This window comes from Melopsittacus undulatus, chromosome 3 (assembly GCF_012275295.1).
Source record: "Melopsittacus undulatus isolate bMelUnd1 chromosome 3, bMelUnd1.mat.Z, whole genome shotgun sequence".
NCBI lineage: Eukaryota > Metazoa > Chordata > Aves > Psittaciformes > Psittaculidae > Melopsittacus > Melopsittacus undulatus.
Window position 1 is genome coordinate 37,425,152 of NC_047529.1, and position 17,110 is coordinate 37,442,261.

General features: G+C 42.6%; 1 protein-coding gene across 1 annotated transcript in view; it reads right to left on the minus strand.

Moving 5' to 3' along the window:
- The window catches only part of GCLC (glutamate-cysteine ligase catalytic subunit), a 32,991-nt gene extending 17,838 nt beyond the window's left edge, over window positions 1-15,153 (minus strand). The window contains exons 1-3 of the mRNA XM_034060836.1: window positions 14,889-15,153; window positions 2,016-2,128; window positions 525-707 (exon numbers count right to left, since the gene is read on the minus strand). Coding sequence (XP_033916727.1) covers window positions 525-707; window positions 2,016-2,128; window positions 14,889-15,038 — 446 coding nt within the window. The 5' untranslated portion in view covers window positions 15,039-15,153. The remainder of the gene's footprint in view (window positions 1-524; window positions 708-2,015; window positions 2,129-14,888) is intronic.
- Window positions 15,154-17,110: the final 1,957 nt, after the last annotated feature.

A 17,110-nucleotide genomic window follows, 5' to 3' on the forward strand; every position in this document is an offset into this window, starting at 1 on the left:
CTTTCTAGATTCAGTAAGTACAGCATTATAGAAGTTTAAAGTCTTCATTTTGTAAGAATAATAACATTCCTGTTCTCCTGTGTGCTCCAAGCCATCAAAACAAGTTTGCATGTGCTTCAATTAAAAAGTAGTGTTAAAAAAAAGAGACCAGGTTAGCCATGTTTTACAAAACTGCTATTTATAAATATAAAAGCTTGCAAAATAGGTAAAAAAACCCAACTTTTGTTTATGATTTTTACATATGAATTCAAGACAGCAGACTACTCTATACAACACTTCGTTACAAATATTCAGGTATTTCCTCCTAATACAAAATCATCACAGACTGCAAGTAACTTAAAAATATAAGATGCTTACTTGTTTGTCTTACTGCAGTAAAAATTTCAGGAAAAATGACTGAAGCATTAAGTTGAGGTACTTTAATTAAATTGTGTTTTCCCCTATTTCACCACACAGTGTGGCTATGTACAATAAGGACAAAAAGAGTGTAAGAAGAACAGGAAACACTTCAGCAAATATCTCACCTTGGAAACGACGTCACAGTGCAAATAGCCTCATTTTCTTTGAGAACAGAAGCAGCCTCTTGCCGTCTTTTCCTCATGTTGTCCTGCACAGTGTTGAATTCAGACATGGTTCCCCCATATGGCTGCCCAGGTGTCCCTTCAATCATATAGCTTCCATATTCTGGTCGCCAGAGTGTTGGGTGGCTATAACGAAAGAATAGCCTCATTTAAATATTTCTGCAACTTCAAAAAAAAAGAATGAATTATTTGTGAGAATTTCAGAAATGAATGCAACTTGCAAGAAAAAGCTCCTAAATTTGATTATTCAATAGAGTAACACAATGCACTTTCTAATGTACCTCACCACCAGGAGGCGGTGCAAAGAAATTAAAACATACTTTGGCAGTAGAAAGTATTACTGTATAGTGTAACAAGTAGGATTTGCCTATGTCAAATTTCAGTCACTTGTAGTATCTGTCTCAAGCTTTGTTCCTCAGGGTTTTAACTGACACTGGGAAATATAGAACGCTCAACTGCTTTCACAGTACAAGGCAAGGCAAAAGTTACACTCATTTTCTTCTTTCTACTGCCTGTGAGTATCTGGTTTAGTTTCACAAATTTATCAGGTTAAGAAATGAAAAGAAGGTTGAGTGCACCTAGTCACTCCTCAAAAGTAATACCTTCCCATTCCCCTTTGCGAAGCCATTCCACCTCTGTGCAGCACACACTACAAAGAGACAGTCACATCTCCCCTACTGTTTTTCTGGCAGTAGTAGTTTTGAGCCTAAAAGCTAAGCGATTCCTTCTTGCAGGTAGTACCCCTACTGAGAAAGACAGGGAAGCCTTACTGGAAGACGAGGCTAAGGTACCTAGAAAGAAGCAGACAGGCCCATGGAACAAAAGCCTTTCATTACTACAGCAGTTTCTATGCTCCCATTAATGTGTGACCTGCTTTGGCTTTCTTCAGCTGTCTCTGTCTTCATTTCTCTGTGGCTATCAGTTAAAAGGTAATTCACAGCTCTCTAGCCAGTTGAAATCTAACTATTCTCCACGGGAGAGGATGGGGAAGAATTGCCCTGCCATCATTACACCTACCTTGCTAATTCTGTCAAAAATGAGCGAGTGCTCCTACAGACAACAGGCTTCCACACACAGCCCTCACTTGCTTCTGTAGCCAAGGATATAGAGGCAAGTGCACACATGCATATGCTTTATGGGGCAGGGAAGGTCTAGTACCAAATTACTGTGTATACACAGACACAAAAACAAATCAAGAAAAAACAAATACCAAATTGTAACTTCTGTGGGCTCGACATTGCATTTTTCTTTCTTCCAAGGTATAACAAAATGTGCATGGACTGCCTACAAGTGTGATCGAATCTTTCACTTCCTGCACCCCAGATTTATGTAAAAAATATAGTTTTAGTGACAGCAGACTTGAAAGTTAATAGTTTGTTTACAGTATCCAAACAGAAAAAAAAGAAAAAGAAGAAACAGGAAGCAGGTACTCACTTGGGGTTTACCTTCTCCCCTTTGTCTTGCAGTGTTTGAAGAACTTCTTCACCACAGAGTGCCAAGCGCACTTTCTTATTCTCATGGTCAAATTTCACTAACATATATTCCACCTTGTAAAATAATGAAAACAAAACCAATTAAATGGTCAGATTCTGTTCACAAACATGTTGACACATAATTTTAAGGATTAAATAAAAAACCAAAATGGATGTCAGATTGAACTTTACGTAAGCTTAAAACCCATCATTAACTGAACGCAGTAAACAGTACTGGAGATGGCAGCAGCAGGCTTATTTAATCTTCAATAAAGAATTAAAATTCCTTGAAATCAGCCTTGAATTTTTTTTCCCCTCCATTTCCGGTTGTGGATATTTTGCAGAGATTTTTGAATTTGCATTTGCCTCTACATTATTTTTCAGACAAAAAAAAAGAAATAAACTACCATGCAAGCCATGGGGGTTACCTACAAACACCTCTCTGTAACCCCGAGCTACAGTCTCTCCTACTGACAAAAAACCCAGTCATTCTACAAACAAGACTCATTTACATTCATCACTTATTGGAGCTATTTAAGGCTAGCATGAAGCCTCATGTACACCACGACTGTTACAGACAGCATCAGTCCTGCTATTAACACACTTCAGCTTTCATCACAGGGTAGGGGGTTCCACCCATTCTGGATTTCAGCTTTGCTGCCGCGCTCTCTTTCTCTCCTGCCCAGCAGCACTCCTTGCCCCAGACTACTGCCTCCTTGTCCCTATACCTGCTCCAGGGTACAAGCCATATTCAATCCAAAAAGTCACTAACAGCAGTGCTGCGTCCCAGCATAGGCAAATAAGGTGTTTCCGTAACAGCTTATCTGAAAGCAGCCAAACCTGGAACACCCTCATGTCAAACTTCCTAATCTCCCTGCATACTTGCTATCAAAGCTCCCCAAAAGACTTTTAGAGTGCTACCCAGTATAGCAAGCCAACAGCTGCCCGCACCTTGTGGCCTTTCACTATTACTGATATAATCTATTTCCTAACATCTATTCGGCAGGAGATGCTTTGCACTGTTCTGGAAAATGTGAAAGACAAAACAGCCCCCAAGTGCAATGTGTTGTCTACCACATGAAAGCAGAAGTCATACATGGAAATGCATCACAGGGGTACTGGCTTTGAAAACCCCTGACTGGACCAGCAGTGATACACAGCACCTTTTGTTGGAGGCTCTGAAACTGGTGCCTCCAAGACTTCCACAACTCATCTCTTACAAAGATCAGCATGTGGTTAAGAATTCAAGCTGCAGTTCCACAGCTAGAACCTGTTACAGATTTTGCACTGTATTTTGTTTGGTTTTCAGACACTGCCTAGAGCTGCATCCAGCAGTACTTAACCAAACACCACTGCTCCAGCTCCAGGAGTTCAGACTCATGCAAGATGATGATGTTAAAGTTGCAGCATACCAACTCATGACAACTCCTGTTTGGTACAGAAGTCTGATGCATACAGGAAAACAGCTTGCCAAAACATAGGGAACTTGTACGGTGTTTTCCAGCACAGTGTAAGTGGATTTGTAGGCTTTATGTTCTTTGGTTGCCTCTGTGTTCATGACAGAATTATTGCTTGCTACCGTGACAACAAATATAATCCTCTGTTGGGATTTGCGATTAAATCACCAGCAGCATTATCCAAGAGTGTCTGTAATTCTACAGAATCTGAATAGACAGACACTCTGAAGGGACTCATTCAGCAGTTACACTTGTTCTCTATATTGTTTTAAGATCAAATTTTAATCCCCTAAAGAAAAACAGTGATTTCTAGTTTCTGTGCAAGACAGCATTTTGTGTGGCATTTTGTGGTTTGCGTGTATTAATCCGCCATGATCTACTCAAAGTAAATACAGACTACAGTCAACCAGGATGTATTCCAGTACTGATTTATTTATTATCTACTACCAGTCTCCCCATACTGATGCATAACTATTGGAAAAAGTAGTGCTTACTCTGACACCTTCCAGTTTCTACCACGTTCAACATCATCTCCTCCTGCTTTGCAAAAGCACCCTCCTCACTCAGACCCAGCCTAAACTAGAGCAGGTTCATAACCACACAGATCTCCGAGTCATACAGATGCATGCATGAATGGGCATCAAGCCCACTGCATTCCTGGCCTCGTACCATACCATCCAACTGCACAACAACCGCGTGGATGGGCAGCAGAAGGGAAGGCAAAGGAACTGCAGCGGCCTTTGAGAGATCTCAAAGCTGAACATCTGTCCACCACTACATGAATATGTTACTATGATTAGCCTCCTGTCTTAAGAAACCCTCCCCAAATATAACTGCAATGAGCTGCTGGTGAGAACACTCTGCTTTTCTATCAACTGTATGACCAGTTCCACAAAAGAAAATAAGTCAGAAGTGTAAAGAAGTATTAAGCCAAGAAGGTAAAACCAAAGAAATCAAGATGTTTCATAATCCAAGTACCATAGTGAATATATTGCATTTATGCATCTAGCTTTAGAAACAGCTACTACTCTTGCCTCCGGAAACATTGACTAATCTTCAAAGCTGTCTTAACACACAGAAGATCTGCCATTAATTTTAATGAGAAAAGAGAAAAAATCTTCAGACAGCTGCCAACAATTCCAAGTAACCCACAGAGTATCTTGCCAACAGAGGGACTGCCTGAATGGGCATCCTTAAAGAATTTAATTTAAGCTCATCAAAAGGTTTAGCCTGCAGCTAGAAAGAGAGAAACAAATTCAGAGTTCACACATTTTCACGTTTAACTTCAGCTCGTCATTCCCAGACTTCTCACATGTTTTCTACCCACAATAAAGTTCTGAGGATTGCAGCCAAGTTGAAAGTATCAGCAGGCCTGGCAGAGCTTCGAGTCTGAAAGCCAAATATGTGAGGTTTCACCTAGCATTTAGAATTCATCATTTTGCCAAGATCTTCAGAGTTAGCTTTCCTCCGATTTTAACTAGCCTCCCTAGCAAACATCCGAATACATGTCAGGTCAAATTATCGATGCAGAGGGATGACAAGCAGTCTTGCTGAGATATAGCTAGGAAAGCGTACCCTACCATGGCAAGAAAGGCAGCCACTCTGGACCTGCACACAGAGCCGGTGCTCGCACCCTGCAAGCAAACCCTCTGCATCTCTGTCCTCTGGCTGGCACGTGCTGCAAGGCTGCCGAGGACAGGAGGTGGCCTCTCAGCTTCTCCCTGCAGACAGACATGCTCAGCACTGCTTCAGTGGGCCAACCTCTCCAACCAGCCCAGAGAAGGAACATCAGTTTTGGCAGCAAGGTTGCAAAGCAAAAGCTGTAAATCTACATACCCACACAGAGCATGCCTAAAAACAAATCATTCAAAGTTAAATGCAGTAAAAAACCCCAATAAATTCAAAGTTAAAGCAAATAGTAAGGGTAAAACATCTATCTGTGAGCCAATACAAAGAAAAACTATTCTTTACAGGCTTCCTTCCTCTCAACTACCAACTTGCAATGTACTGCACCTTCAGAGTATTTCCACACTAGCTCTGCTCCACTGCCATAGGAGTATGCACCTTAGTGCATTCTGTCTGGCCAACAGGACAGCACCCGTAACAGCATTACTTCGCTTGCTATGATCACTTCTCACAGCCTGCTACCAAGGAAATTCTAGGCTTTTGAAAACTCTTTGATGCTGCCTCTGTAAATACAACCACAAGTGAGTCCTTGAAGCCCCTCAGCTGGGGAAGATCCAAACCACTCTCCATGCATAAAGCCAAACAGTTGTGCTGGACTTGGATAGTGGCAAAGTAAAAGATGACTGCTCTCTGGAAACAGGTAAACATGCCTGAAATTGTGTTTGAATGCCCAAGTTGTTTGACCATAATTACACATATTGTTTCACACTACTTAAAACTGAAGAAGTATCAGTTAAGTGACTCTTTAGTAGCAATTCTAAGGAACAAGGGGAACCAAAGTTGACACACATCTCACATAGTATTGCTGTACAAATCCTTGTTTTGACAGTGGCCTGCTTTCTTAGTATCAAAGCCCTTTCTCACATACTCAACACCATCATGCTAAGTACACTGGGAACAAAAACTATCTAATAGTTGAGAGTGAAGCCTCTGCTCTAGAGTTAATGTTGAAATCCTTTTGACACTCCAAGTATTTGCCACAAGGTATTTCTGCATACACAAACACAGGCAAACAGTTGGGACTTTGGTAAACTCAGAAGGTACTGAGATTACATAGTAGAGGAAAATAGTTTAAGAATGATGATCTGTGATCTGATGAGAAATTTTTCTGAGAGGAAAGCACTGCAAGTCTGTATGCTCTCTACCTGTGAAAATCAGTTCCTGGAGTTTACTTTTTACCACACTCCTGGTCATCTATCTCAGCTGTGGATGCCCCATTACTGTAAGTGTTTAAGCCAGGTTGGATGGGGCTATTGAGAATGGAAGTGGAAAATGTCACTTCCCACTGCAGGAGGCAGTTAACTAGATGATTTTTAAGGTCAACAACCCAAAGCATTCTGCAAGTCTAAACGAGGCCTGATCACATGCAACTTATGTACCACTGCCGTTCCTCAAGGACAATCTTATTGACAGTTTCTTTCTCCTTCCACCGGACAACTGTTGCCACATATACCTGGGGCAATTATTAGCAGCCTCCTCATACCTACCCTCCCTCAGGCCTGGAACTTTAAAGAGAAATTAGAAATTTTTTCTTAACACCCAGTGAGGTCTCACAGCTTGTGTTTACTGTTACCAAAAGTCACTACAACACTTAATATAAGTATTTCTATGCAGTATGCCTCATATTTATGTATACAGTAGAAAATAAAATTATGGGGAACTTTCTTCTCAAGAGCATCAAAGAAACAAAACTCTTTTCACTAGTTATTAAGCTTCATTAGAGCAAAAATAAAAACCCACAGACCTTTATTGGTCAGCTAATACAGTATTAAAATATCCTGTATCATTAAAATGATAGACTACAGAAGAACAAAGTTTTAATAACTCAAATGTTCATTAAATAACCTCTGCCACAAGTTTTCAGTGTTAAGATGGAAAAAGTGGATTTATTCCACAGGTACACATAACTCTGATGAACATAAAGCATAACAGTAAAGATTTGTTTTTTAAATAAATTTATTTTCTCACCACTGCTGTGTGATAACATGGAGCCACAGGAATAACCAACTGGTATTGTACCTTTAATGATAGGTTTACTGGCCCACAAAGGTGAGTGTAAGCCCTGAGGGAGCAGATTTCAGAGGAAAACAAGTCTGGAAGTGCCACAAAGGCCATTCCTATGCCTATCCCCAAACCACATACACTGGCACATGGATGAGCCACTTCCATGCTCATAAGATTACTATGGGTGTTCTCTGCCACAAAACCAATTTAAAGTATCTGCCATAAACAGCAGAACCAAGGTTTAAATTTACTTCCCAAAGTTCTTAATTTTGATCAAGCAGATTGAAGTGGGACAATCCAACGAACAAAGCAGCTTCCAGCTCCACATGAGACCAACTCCCAGAGACCATGCCCTAGAAACAAAACACAGCTGGTATTTTATACTACATTGACAATAAGCAAAAAACTAAGAACTTCTATGCCACATTAAAGACAACCATAGATAAGGAAAAGGAGGAGGATGCAGGGGTTCTCATCGCAATGATGCACAGCCAGACCCAGCTAAGCGCTCACGCCTGTTCCCCCTCCCACTTGACAATGTCAGGATTGCAGGTTTTCTTTTGCATGTGATACAATGTGACTAGAGGATGTCCTGTGCCAGCATACCACAAACCAGGAAGCTGGATTATTAAAAACTAGACTCTAGAGGTTATAACCATTTGTGTACTTCTAAAGAACAAGATGTGGCACATTAGAGAGCAGTGTCTCTGACTGCTGCACCATGTAACACCTAAGGTTAATAGTGTTTTTTAAAAAAAGATACTAGGGTAATGTTAACTTTAGATTTCTACAGCAAAGGCAACTTTCACACTCACTTATGAATGTTCATAGATTTAAAACAGAAAAGGAGTTTTTTGGCACAATGATATTTTCTGTTCCACACAGGCTAGATGTTTTTATGTACTATTAAAAGACCACTTGATCAACTATGAAACAGGATGCTGCAAGCTTCTAAGTTGCCTCTTGCATCAGAAAGCAAGACCACAAAAACACCCCAAAACCAAACAAGCAACATCAACAACAAAAACAAGCAAACAAACAAAAACATTCTTACAATTCACCTTTTTTCACACTGTTAACCAAAATAAGGTGTCTACAACAAGAAGAGGAAGCCCTGTGGCAAAAGAGGAATTGCAATAGACAACAGTCCCATGACAAGACCATAGCAATTCACTTGACATCCACAGAAAAACGTTCACTGTGAACAGAATATTTATCAGAAATATACAAACAGCAGATAATTTAAGCTTTGAGATCAGGAAGGAAGAAATCAATGCTTACAATGGGGATGGTTACTGTTTATGATGAACTGCAACTTGTTTAGGAAAAAAAACCAACAACCAACCAAAGAAAAAACCCAAACAAACAAAAATCTTTTCCAAACTGCTTTCAACTGAATTACAAAACTAGCTTTTGAAAAAGCACCTCACTATAATTTACAGCAAGTCCTGCACTGTCATACACACAACACATCCAGCAGCAAAGCTTACAGGTAGGTCAGGGGTACTGCACTACAACCTCATCACCTGGCCATGGAAGAACAGAGCTGAAGCAAAATAATCAGTTCTTGGGGAGGTCACCACATCATGCACATCTTGAGAGCTAGAGGGTTTAGATGTAATTCAGTTTAGGTTTTCCGTGACACGAGGATTAAAGCCAGGAAGAAAAACTAGTTTTAGGATTGTCAGCCAAAGCATCTAGTGAAGGAATAAACATGGAGACTCTTCAAGGGCACCTATCTTGTTCAAGTCAAGATTTAAGGAGTTGCATTTGCATGCATGAGAGTACTCATTTGAGAGGTTGCATATATACACTCAAGGCTGTCAAGCAGCATGAGCTGACGCATTAGCATCATACCTTCAGACCCTTCCCCAGAAATGCCACTATGATAAATAACAGGTGCAGCTACAAAACATTAAGAAAGCACTAAATCCATGTGTAAACAATCAATGCACTGTCCCTTTATTTAATCAAATAAAGCTCAGAGAGAATGAACAGGCAGACACGTGACAAACAACCAGATGATTCACGAGTGCTGCTTCCCCATATGCGGTAAGCAGGCGAGTACATCGATTAAGACAGCTCCCATTCAGATGCATCCACACATGCCTTGTTTGGCAAGAGCCCTCACGAGGAATTTCTGCATGAAAGAAACTCAAAACCACATTCTGTTTGGGGAATTTTGCTGGGGGAGGAGGAGACTAAAAGTGATTGTCTTAAAATGACAAAAGCTCAGACATAAAAAACAATTTTGGAAGGCATCAGGCTATGTTGGCTTTATTAATCATGAGATTCCCTTAAAAACCTTTAAAATACAACAATTTCTGCATTCTGTATATTGCAGCAATTTGTACAAAGTGAGTATGCGAGATCACCAGAATACTGATGATGACTTTGTATAATGACTTGGCTGATACTTCTTTTCAATAAGATCCATTATCAACAGCCAGGAAAATAAAACAACTATTTGTGGTGATTCTATTTTATAACACATACAGTAAAAAGCTAGTTAGAAAGTTTCAGATGAACATTAAAGAAACCCCATGAGTCACCTGACAGTTACCTAAGTGGTTTGGATAGAGGCACATGCATCTTGCAGCACGTAGAGTTTAAAGAAACCGCAATAGGTTGTCTGTTCTTGTTGCCCATGTCTGTCTCTCTGCTTCAAAGCTATCATGCAGCATCTTGTTCCACAGAGCATCTAAGATTTGTAAAGTAAGATATTATCTTAAAGGGACATCTGCTGCCTCTCTGTTCTATCAGGTTAGCCAAATTTCTTGCAAAATGAGAAAAGGACATCACATTTGCTGTATGCCACAATGCTCCCTGAACCTACCGCTTCTTTTATCAGTCATGTCCCTTTCTTACCTCTGCTTGACCTTTTCCACAGACATAGGTGTCTTTCACCAAGCCTCACTGTCGTATTTTAGTGGAAAGATGACCAAAAGTTAACCTGTGTATATCAGGGATAGTAGCTATACTTATTTTATGATGCTGGTGAGCTAGATTCATCACCGTTACAAAATGCCCTAGACTTCGTTCCTGGTTTTAGATGGCTGACAAACAGGAGCCTCAAACTGTGTGCATCTGAACCCAAACTCATTTCCTTAAGATGTAGCTTGTTATTTTGCCATTTGGAAGTTCTGCAGACTGTAACACAACATCACTGATGATATCATTTACACACTGCTACTGCCCTGGAAAAAAAAAAGCAAAAAGCAAAACAAAACCATGCAGGCTGTAAAGCGCAGCAAGACATCAATGCAATAGCTAGGTACCTGGGAAGAATCATTCACAAGGAAAAGCAGCTTTTTTTCACAGCCCAGCCTTTCATTAGGAAGAAGGAAAAGGCTTGAAAGAGTCTTGCATCTTCTAATCAGAGGCCACACCTTTGGGACACCCTAGTAAAAAACCTCTGGCCTCTCACAGAATCTGAGAGGGGCTGCTTCGCTTCTTGCATGAGTAAGGGCTGAACATCAAATGTTCATTTTAGTTCTTATTTAACTTATTTATAAGGTATGATTAAAAAACTAACGGATAAGGAAGGGAACAAATCTAAAGTAGAGAAGAAAGACCAAAAGAAGTTTTTTTTTTAAAAATAAGAAAGAGCTAACAGACAAGCAGTGCAGTGGCACATTTTTCACACTGCCTCATACAATTTATTATCAAACCCATTTTAAAGGCCTCCAAATTTCACTTCAAGTTTCCATAAAGAAAACAACTTTCTAAAAGCTGAAGATGCTTATTACATGCTATGTCCCAACACTGACAGGAACAGTCTGATACACAACAAAAGGGTCATTATGCCCAATTCCACTAAACAAGGCTGGGCAAGTAATTTACATATACTTTCAAATAAAACCGTCATGTTTTGCCTATGCTTGCTTTCTACACCCCTCCTTCTGAGCAGATCTCCCTCCAGCATGCCTTTCTCAACATTTTCCTCCTTATTCTTTACTGTTTCTTTGTTCCTATCAATTTTCCTTTTTCAGCTCTTCTTGCTTGTATTGTTTCTTCCCAGTCCAGGTTAGTGTCCAGCCTGGAAAACAACCAACCTCCCATTTAGCAGCAAAACAGACTACAGAAGACAAATACTACATGCACATATGAATACATATGTATAGATAGTTATGCATGAAGTGTCACAATTCATATACTTGTGTGCATGCTCAGCACAAAGCAGTGGCAGTGAGCCTAGCCAAGGGCCAACCATTCCACTTGTCTGATCTGAGCATCCGCAATAGGCTGCAAAGTGAAATTTAAGCAACATCCGTCAGCTGGAGGAATGCAATCAGCAGACAAGAGGCACTGAACAGCACAGGAGACTGGTAATGTGCTGGCAGAGAAGAGAGCTTTTTGGTACAAAAGCTGGGAAGCAGCAGAATAGGCTTTGCCTTACTCTCAAAAACCCATTAAACTCTTTTGGTACCACTAACATCTGCCAAACTGCACAAATGAATTGTTTCACATAATACCTACTAACTCTACTGGAGTTTTAAAACCCAGTACAAAAAAGTGCAATTTTTGCATCTGCTGCACAAAATACTAATAATGACTGCTACTCTGCAAATACAAACATAAGCATATGTTGTTGGATGGGACAGGATGATGAAAACACAAGGAGACTGTGAGACCATACTGGTTAGTGTGATGGGGTCTTATCAGCAGGTCTAACTGTTGCCCAACTTTTGTAGGCATTAAGGCAAGGATAATAAGGAAAGGCTTGCTGAGGGATAATGAGACAGTTCCATAGTCAGGAGAAGCCAAGCATAAACAGGGAGGCCAACTGTCAGTTTTAAATGAGGCAGAAGGATGATCAAGATACAGAAGACCCTTACTTGCAAACGCAGCTTCAAAGAGACCTTTAGAAAGATTTGATTTTCTTAACCAAGTCTTATTCTCTGCTACACTCACATCTGTAGGTTTTGGTTGTTGTTGTTTTTTGTGGGTTTTTTTACCATTGCAAAGGCTTCATGGTTGTTGAAAAACAGATCCAAAGAAAAAGCTTGTTCTGTACTCTAAAGCAAACACAGGATTTCTTTTTCACAATGGCATCAGCTAGACGGAGACAATCTTTATAGATTCATACATCTGCCCTGAAAGACAAACTCAGGATGTGCTGAGAAATTTGAAGCAGTCCTTAAAAATAAAGTTAAAAAACAAAACAAACCCAAAACCCTTTCACCAAACAATGTCTCAGAAACATCTCTTGAACACAGAAGTAATTGTTAATTCTGATTTAATCTCTACCATTATATGAGGGCTGCCATCTTCATTCTTGGAGTCTACCTTCAAGAGGTTTTTAAAACAACAAAACACCCTCAGGCTGTGTCTTTATGCACGAAGGTCAAAGTACACAGAAGGCTTTTTATGAAAATGGTCCAACTAGTTGATCTGTCTAAGCTGCATGTAAATGTGGCGCCACTTTCTAATAAGTAGGTATTTGAGAGGAAGAACCAGAAAACAACTTTACCGCTTTCCCCACTTGCCTATGGAGACAAGTATGCTTTTGTGTTTGCACAAGAAGAGCAGGCTGGCAGCAAGTATGTGATACATTAACGCACTCCTAAATGCTGTTTTACATAAAAATAAAAGTTGCATAATACAGTATAATGAAAATAAGTAGCCACACCTGAGCTTATTCCCATTTGCTAAAATCAGAGGTAGGTGATAAACTGGGTTACCTCTCAATGTTCACAGGCATTTCAAATATGGCTCTTACCTTCTTATCAGAATTGTGGCTGTAATCATAGTAATCACACTGGTCTTAAAATTCTGCCTCTTGCCATACTGGGCATGACAGAAGAAAACTGAATCTCCTTAAACATAACACACCACAATTTATCAGCCAGTTCTGCTTACCCCTTTCCTCCATATACCCCTGCTACCTTCTGCACTTTAAGCAGAACTTGCTGGAGCTCACAGTGAAGCAGAGGAAGCTCTGAGTAAATTAACTACCCTAGAAAACTGAGTGGGAGAAGAGTTTTCTGCTGGGTTAAGCTCTTGAACTCACATAGTCAGTTAACAATGCAAAGAAGGCAGAAGAAACATGAGCCTGGAGTAAGAAAAGGGAAGCTGAACCTGCTTGCTTGCAGATCAGCCCTAGCTATCTTGTGAAATCTCACCCTGAGAAAGCAAGGACAACTAGAAAGTGATGCCCATTGAAAAATTAGTATCTCATCTTCAAGATTAATGAGAAACCCCCCAAGCTAAGTCTCAGAGCAATAGGAAGGCTCTGCTCCATCTATATTCCTTAACTTAGAACTGTTTGTGAGGCTCTTCTATCAGCGTAACTTCAGTAATACAAGAGATTAAGGGACACAGAGAAGTCAGATATGGATTTAAACTTCCTGAGCCCACATCACTGATTGCAAAACCCTTCAGTGCAGACTAGACATGCTGGCAGCATTAGTCCCTTTACAGGACATATTTTTAGTAGCCAAGCCCTTACTCAGTCCTCTTGAAAACAGCTCCTGTGCTCCAATGCCTGCCTTGTTCTGTGAGATATGACACCAGTTCCTTAAAAGAACAAACTTTAATAATCAAGGTCTTTCAAGACGCTCGATGGAACAGCATTTTCCTTCGGCAAAGAGCATCCATGAAAACCTGTTGTTACCCCTGGATAAAGTTTTCTCAGAAATGCCTTTGCCATTCAGAAAGGAAATGGAGCACAAAACAGAGATGCACAGAGAAGCCCCCATGTTGCTCATTTCCCACTCTGCTCTTTGAACTCCCCTGCAGTCACATCACAAGCATCTTAAAGTGACATGCTGGACCACACCAGCACCATGATGAAGAATGGCTACTAGTGCAGCACATCCAAAGCTACTCGCTGTCCCCAGGGAAAGCCGGGACCCTTGGGAAATCCTGATCAACAGAGGGAGCTTCTGCTCCTCACAGGGTGCTGTCAGTCTGGGACACGATTCAACACAGGCTTGCATGGCTAAGACCTGCAGATAAAGCTACAGTCCTCGGGCACGAAACACCTGTAACAATACTCAAATCATGACCTGAGTGACTGTTCTCATCCTTGTTCCAAAGGCAGGCTAACTTGCACCAGACGCTTCGAAGACTGAAGTAAAATAAAGGTTTGGCAGGTCCCTTTCCGCAGGGACAAGCCAGGACCACAGGAGAACCTGGTGTGTGGTGAGAGGTGGTGCTGCTGAGCCCACCTGCCCACCTCGTGTCCCTACTTCCCTTGCTCCCCCTTCCAAGACCAAGGCACTACCTTTAAGTTTAGACATACACATGCTTTAACCAGACCTCACTGCAGAGAAAATAAACAAGCTCACGGGAAAGAGCAAGCGTTGCCAGACATCACCGCTCACAGCGATACACCTCCCGAGGTGTACCATCGCGTGTACCGATGCCTGACGGAAGCGCTTAAAGTTGTGTGAGCGCTCAGAAATCACCAGGTAGCACCAGGGCAGCCGTGCTGCGCAGCCGGAGGCGGCGAGCGAGCGACAGTGTGTACGTTGGAAACAAAGCCCCGGCGGGCAGCCTGAGCGTTCCCCTCCCGCCGAGAGCCGCGGCAGAGCGGCCAGACCCCCTGCTCCCGGGCAGGGCCCGGGCCGCACCGGAGCGGAGCAGAGTAGCGGCCGCCCCCCAGCAGCAGCGGCACCTGCACCCGGGCGGCGGAGGCCGCATCAGGCCGTGCGGGTACAGTGAGGTGCGCGCCGGGGTCTCACCTCGTCGCCCCACTTGAGGACGTCCTTGTGCCGGTCGCGCAGGGCGCGGTAGATGTGGAGGAACTGGAGGATGCCGTGCTTCCGCACGTGCTCCGCGTACCGCCGCGTCTCCTCCCAGCTCAGCGGCGAGCCCTGCGACAGCAGACCCATGCCGGCCCGCGGCAGTGCACGGAGGGCTAAGGGAAGAGACGAGCGGAGCCTGCGCGACCCGGGGTGCGCTGTGCGCCCCGGCGGCAGCGGGATCGGAGCCCGGCGCCACACGTGACGGCACAGCACGTCAGGCCGTGACTCAGCACTTTCGGCGGCAGGCCCCGCCCCGGTCGGGGCTCGCTGAGGGCAGGCTGAAGCGCTACCTCGCGGTTACAGCACTGCTGCCGGCTTGGCGGCCGGTAGCGGGTTTATCCCCCGCTCACGGGACTGGGGAGGAAGGAGGCGCCTCGGGGAAAGCAGCCTCCGGGGAAGCCGCAGCTTCGCAGCGCTTGTGTGCGTGTGCGAGTGTTGCTGCCCCGCTCGCTCCCCGGCGCACGCCGCGAGCGTAGGGGGAAGCGTCTCTTTGCCTCCTTCGGAAGGCCTGCTGAAATGGCGGTGGGAAGATGTCCGCCCCGGCGGCGAGGGCGGCCCTGTCCGTGGCCAAGGGTGCAGGAGCGGCGGGTCAGGCTGGCTGGTTCGGTCTGGATGGGGTTCCTGGTGGAAAAGGACCCTGGTGTGGCTAAAAGTGCCTAAATACAGGGCCTAAAATATGGACGGTGGACTGAAGGGTGTTGTGTATTTATTACAGATCAGAGCACGTGTCTCAGAAGAAAGGACAGGTTGAATGGGGTTGTGAGCAGCCTGTTCTAGTGGATGGTGCCGCTTCCCATGGCAGGGGTTGGAACTAGGTGAGCTTTAAGGTCCCTGCCTAGCCATACTACTCAATGATTCTATGGATTGGATGCCTACGGGTGCTTCAAGTGGGTGGTGTGAGACTCCATGGAGACACCTTATGACAGACATGTCTGCTCTGGCTGTAAGCCCCACATCCTGCTGTGCCAGGAAAACAGCCAGCTAACGAAGATGTCAGGGATGAGTTAGTTACCTGGGAATTGTCCTCAAGGGCATTGGAACAGCAGTCAGCTCAGGAAAGGGGAAGCAGGGCCGTGTCAGTGTGTATTTGATGTTTGATGCAGGACAGAAGGAAGGCCTATCAGCAGTACTTGAAGCGTTTTCTAAATGAAGAGACAGAAATAAGGAATTAAACATGAAAATGAAGAGAAAGGCTCTCACTTCTGAGAAGCTGGGCCCTTGGTTTTATTACGTTCACAGAAGTCTTTCTTTACAGTCCTTGAAGACAAGCATAGCTGATATGCAGTAGGATTGCATAGCTAAGGATTTAAGAATTAGTAGACTATTTAAATTGTGGTATAGCCCACTAATGGATGATCTGTATTATTAGATATTTCATTAACTGAATGACTATATTGACAGGAACTGACTAATTGTTTTTCTTTCAGGATATGAGGTGCCTCAGGGTAGGACAAGCTCCCAACACATTAGAATAATAAATCTGAAATGCATTAGTAGAAGATACCACGCATTAAAGTAAAACCACTCAAAAGTAAAAGGTTTTGAATCTTAGTTATTTTTTTAATTACCTAAGTTTGTACACAAAGGGCAGCATTGACAGAACAAGAACAAACAGTGACTGTTATAATTAAAATTACAAACATCTAATTTATAATGTGATAGTTTCAGTGTCTCATGACTTTTTTAGTGTAATGTTTTTCACTAAAATTATAATAGCTGATCTAACCAATATCAGTGCTGTTGGTACTGTTGTAAATCCGGAGAAAGGTTAGTTTGAGGAAGAAGAAAACAATATTTAAGTTAAAATCCTTTTTAGAGGATTTAAAAGATCAAAGGGTTTTTAATTTTTGAAAAATCAGGACACCAGGATATCTTACACTTGGCAGTCGGAGTCAGATGAGGCGTATCCCTCATGTGAAAGCCAAGTTGTACTGTTATTTCAGATCTGAGAGGACAAAGAGACTTAATACACCACCCTGCATATTTGAGAACAGTTCCACCAAAAGATCAAGATTCAGCCTTGCTGCCACCATGCTGCTGCCCAGCCTCCTGTTTTCCACGGGCTTAGCTTCAAGCTGGAACACCTGAGGAACACCAGCAGTGACCAAGTGACAGCTAATGTCTTTTCTGCCAGCTGTTTTAGCCCCTTTCCTTCTCTT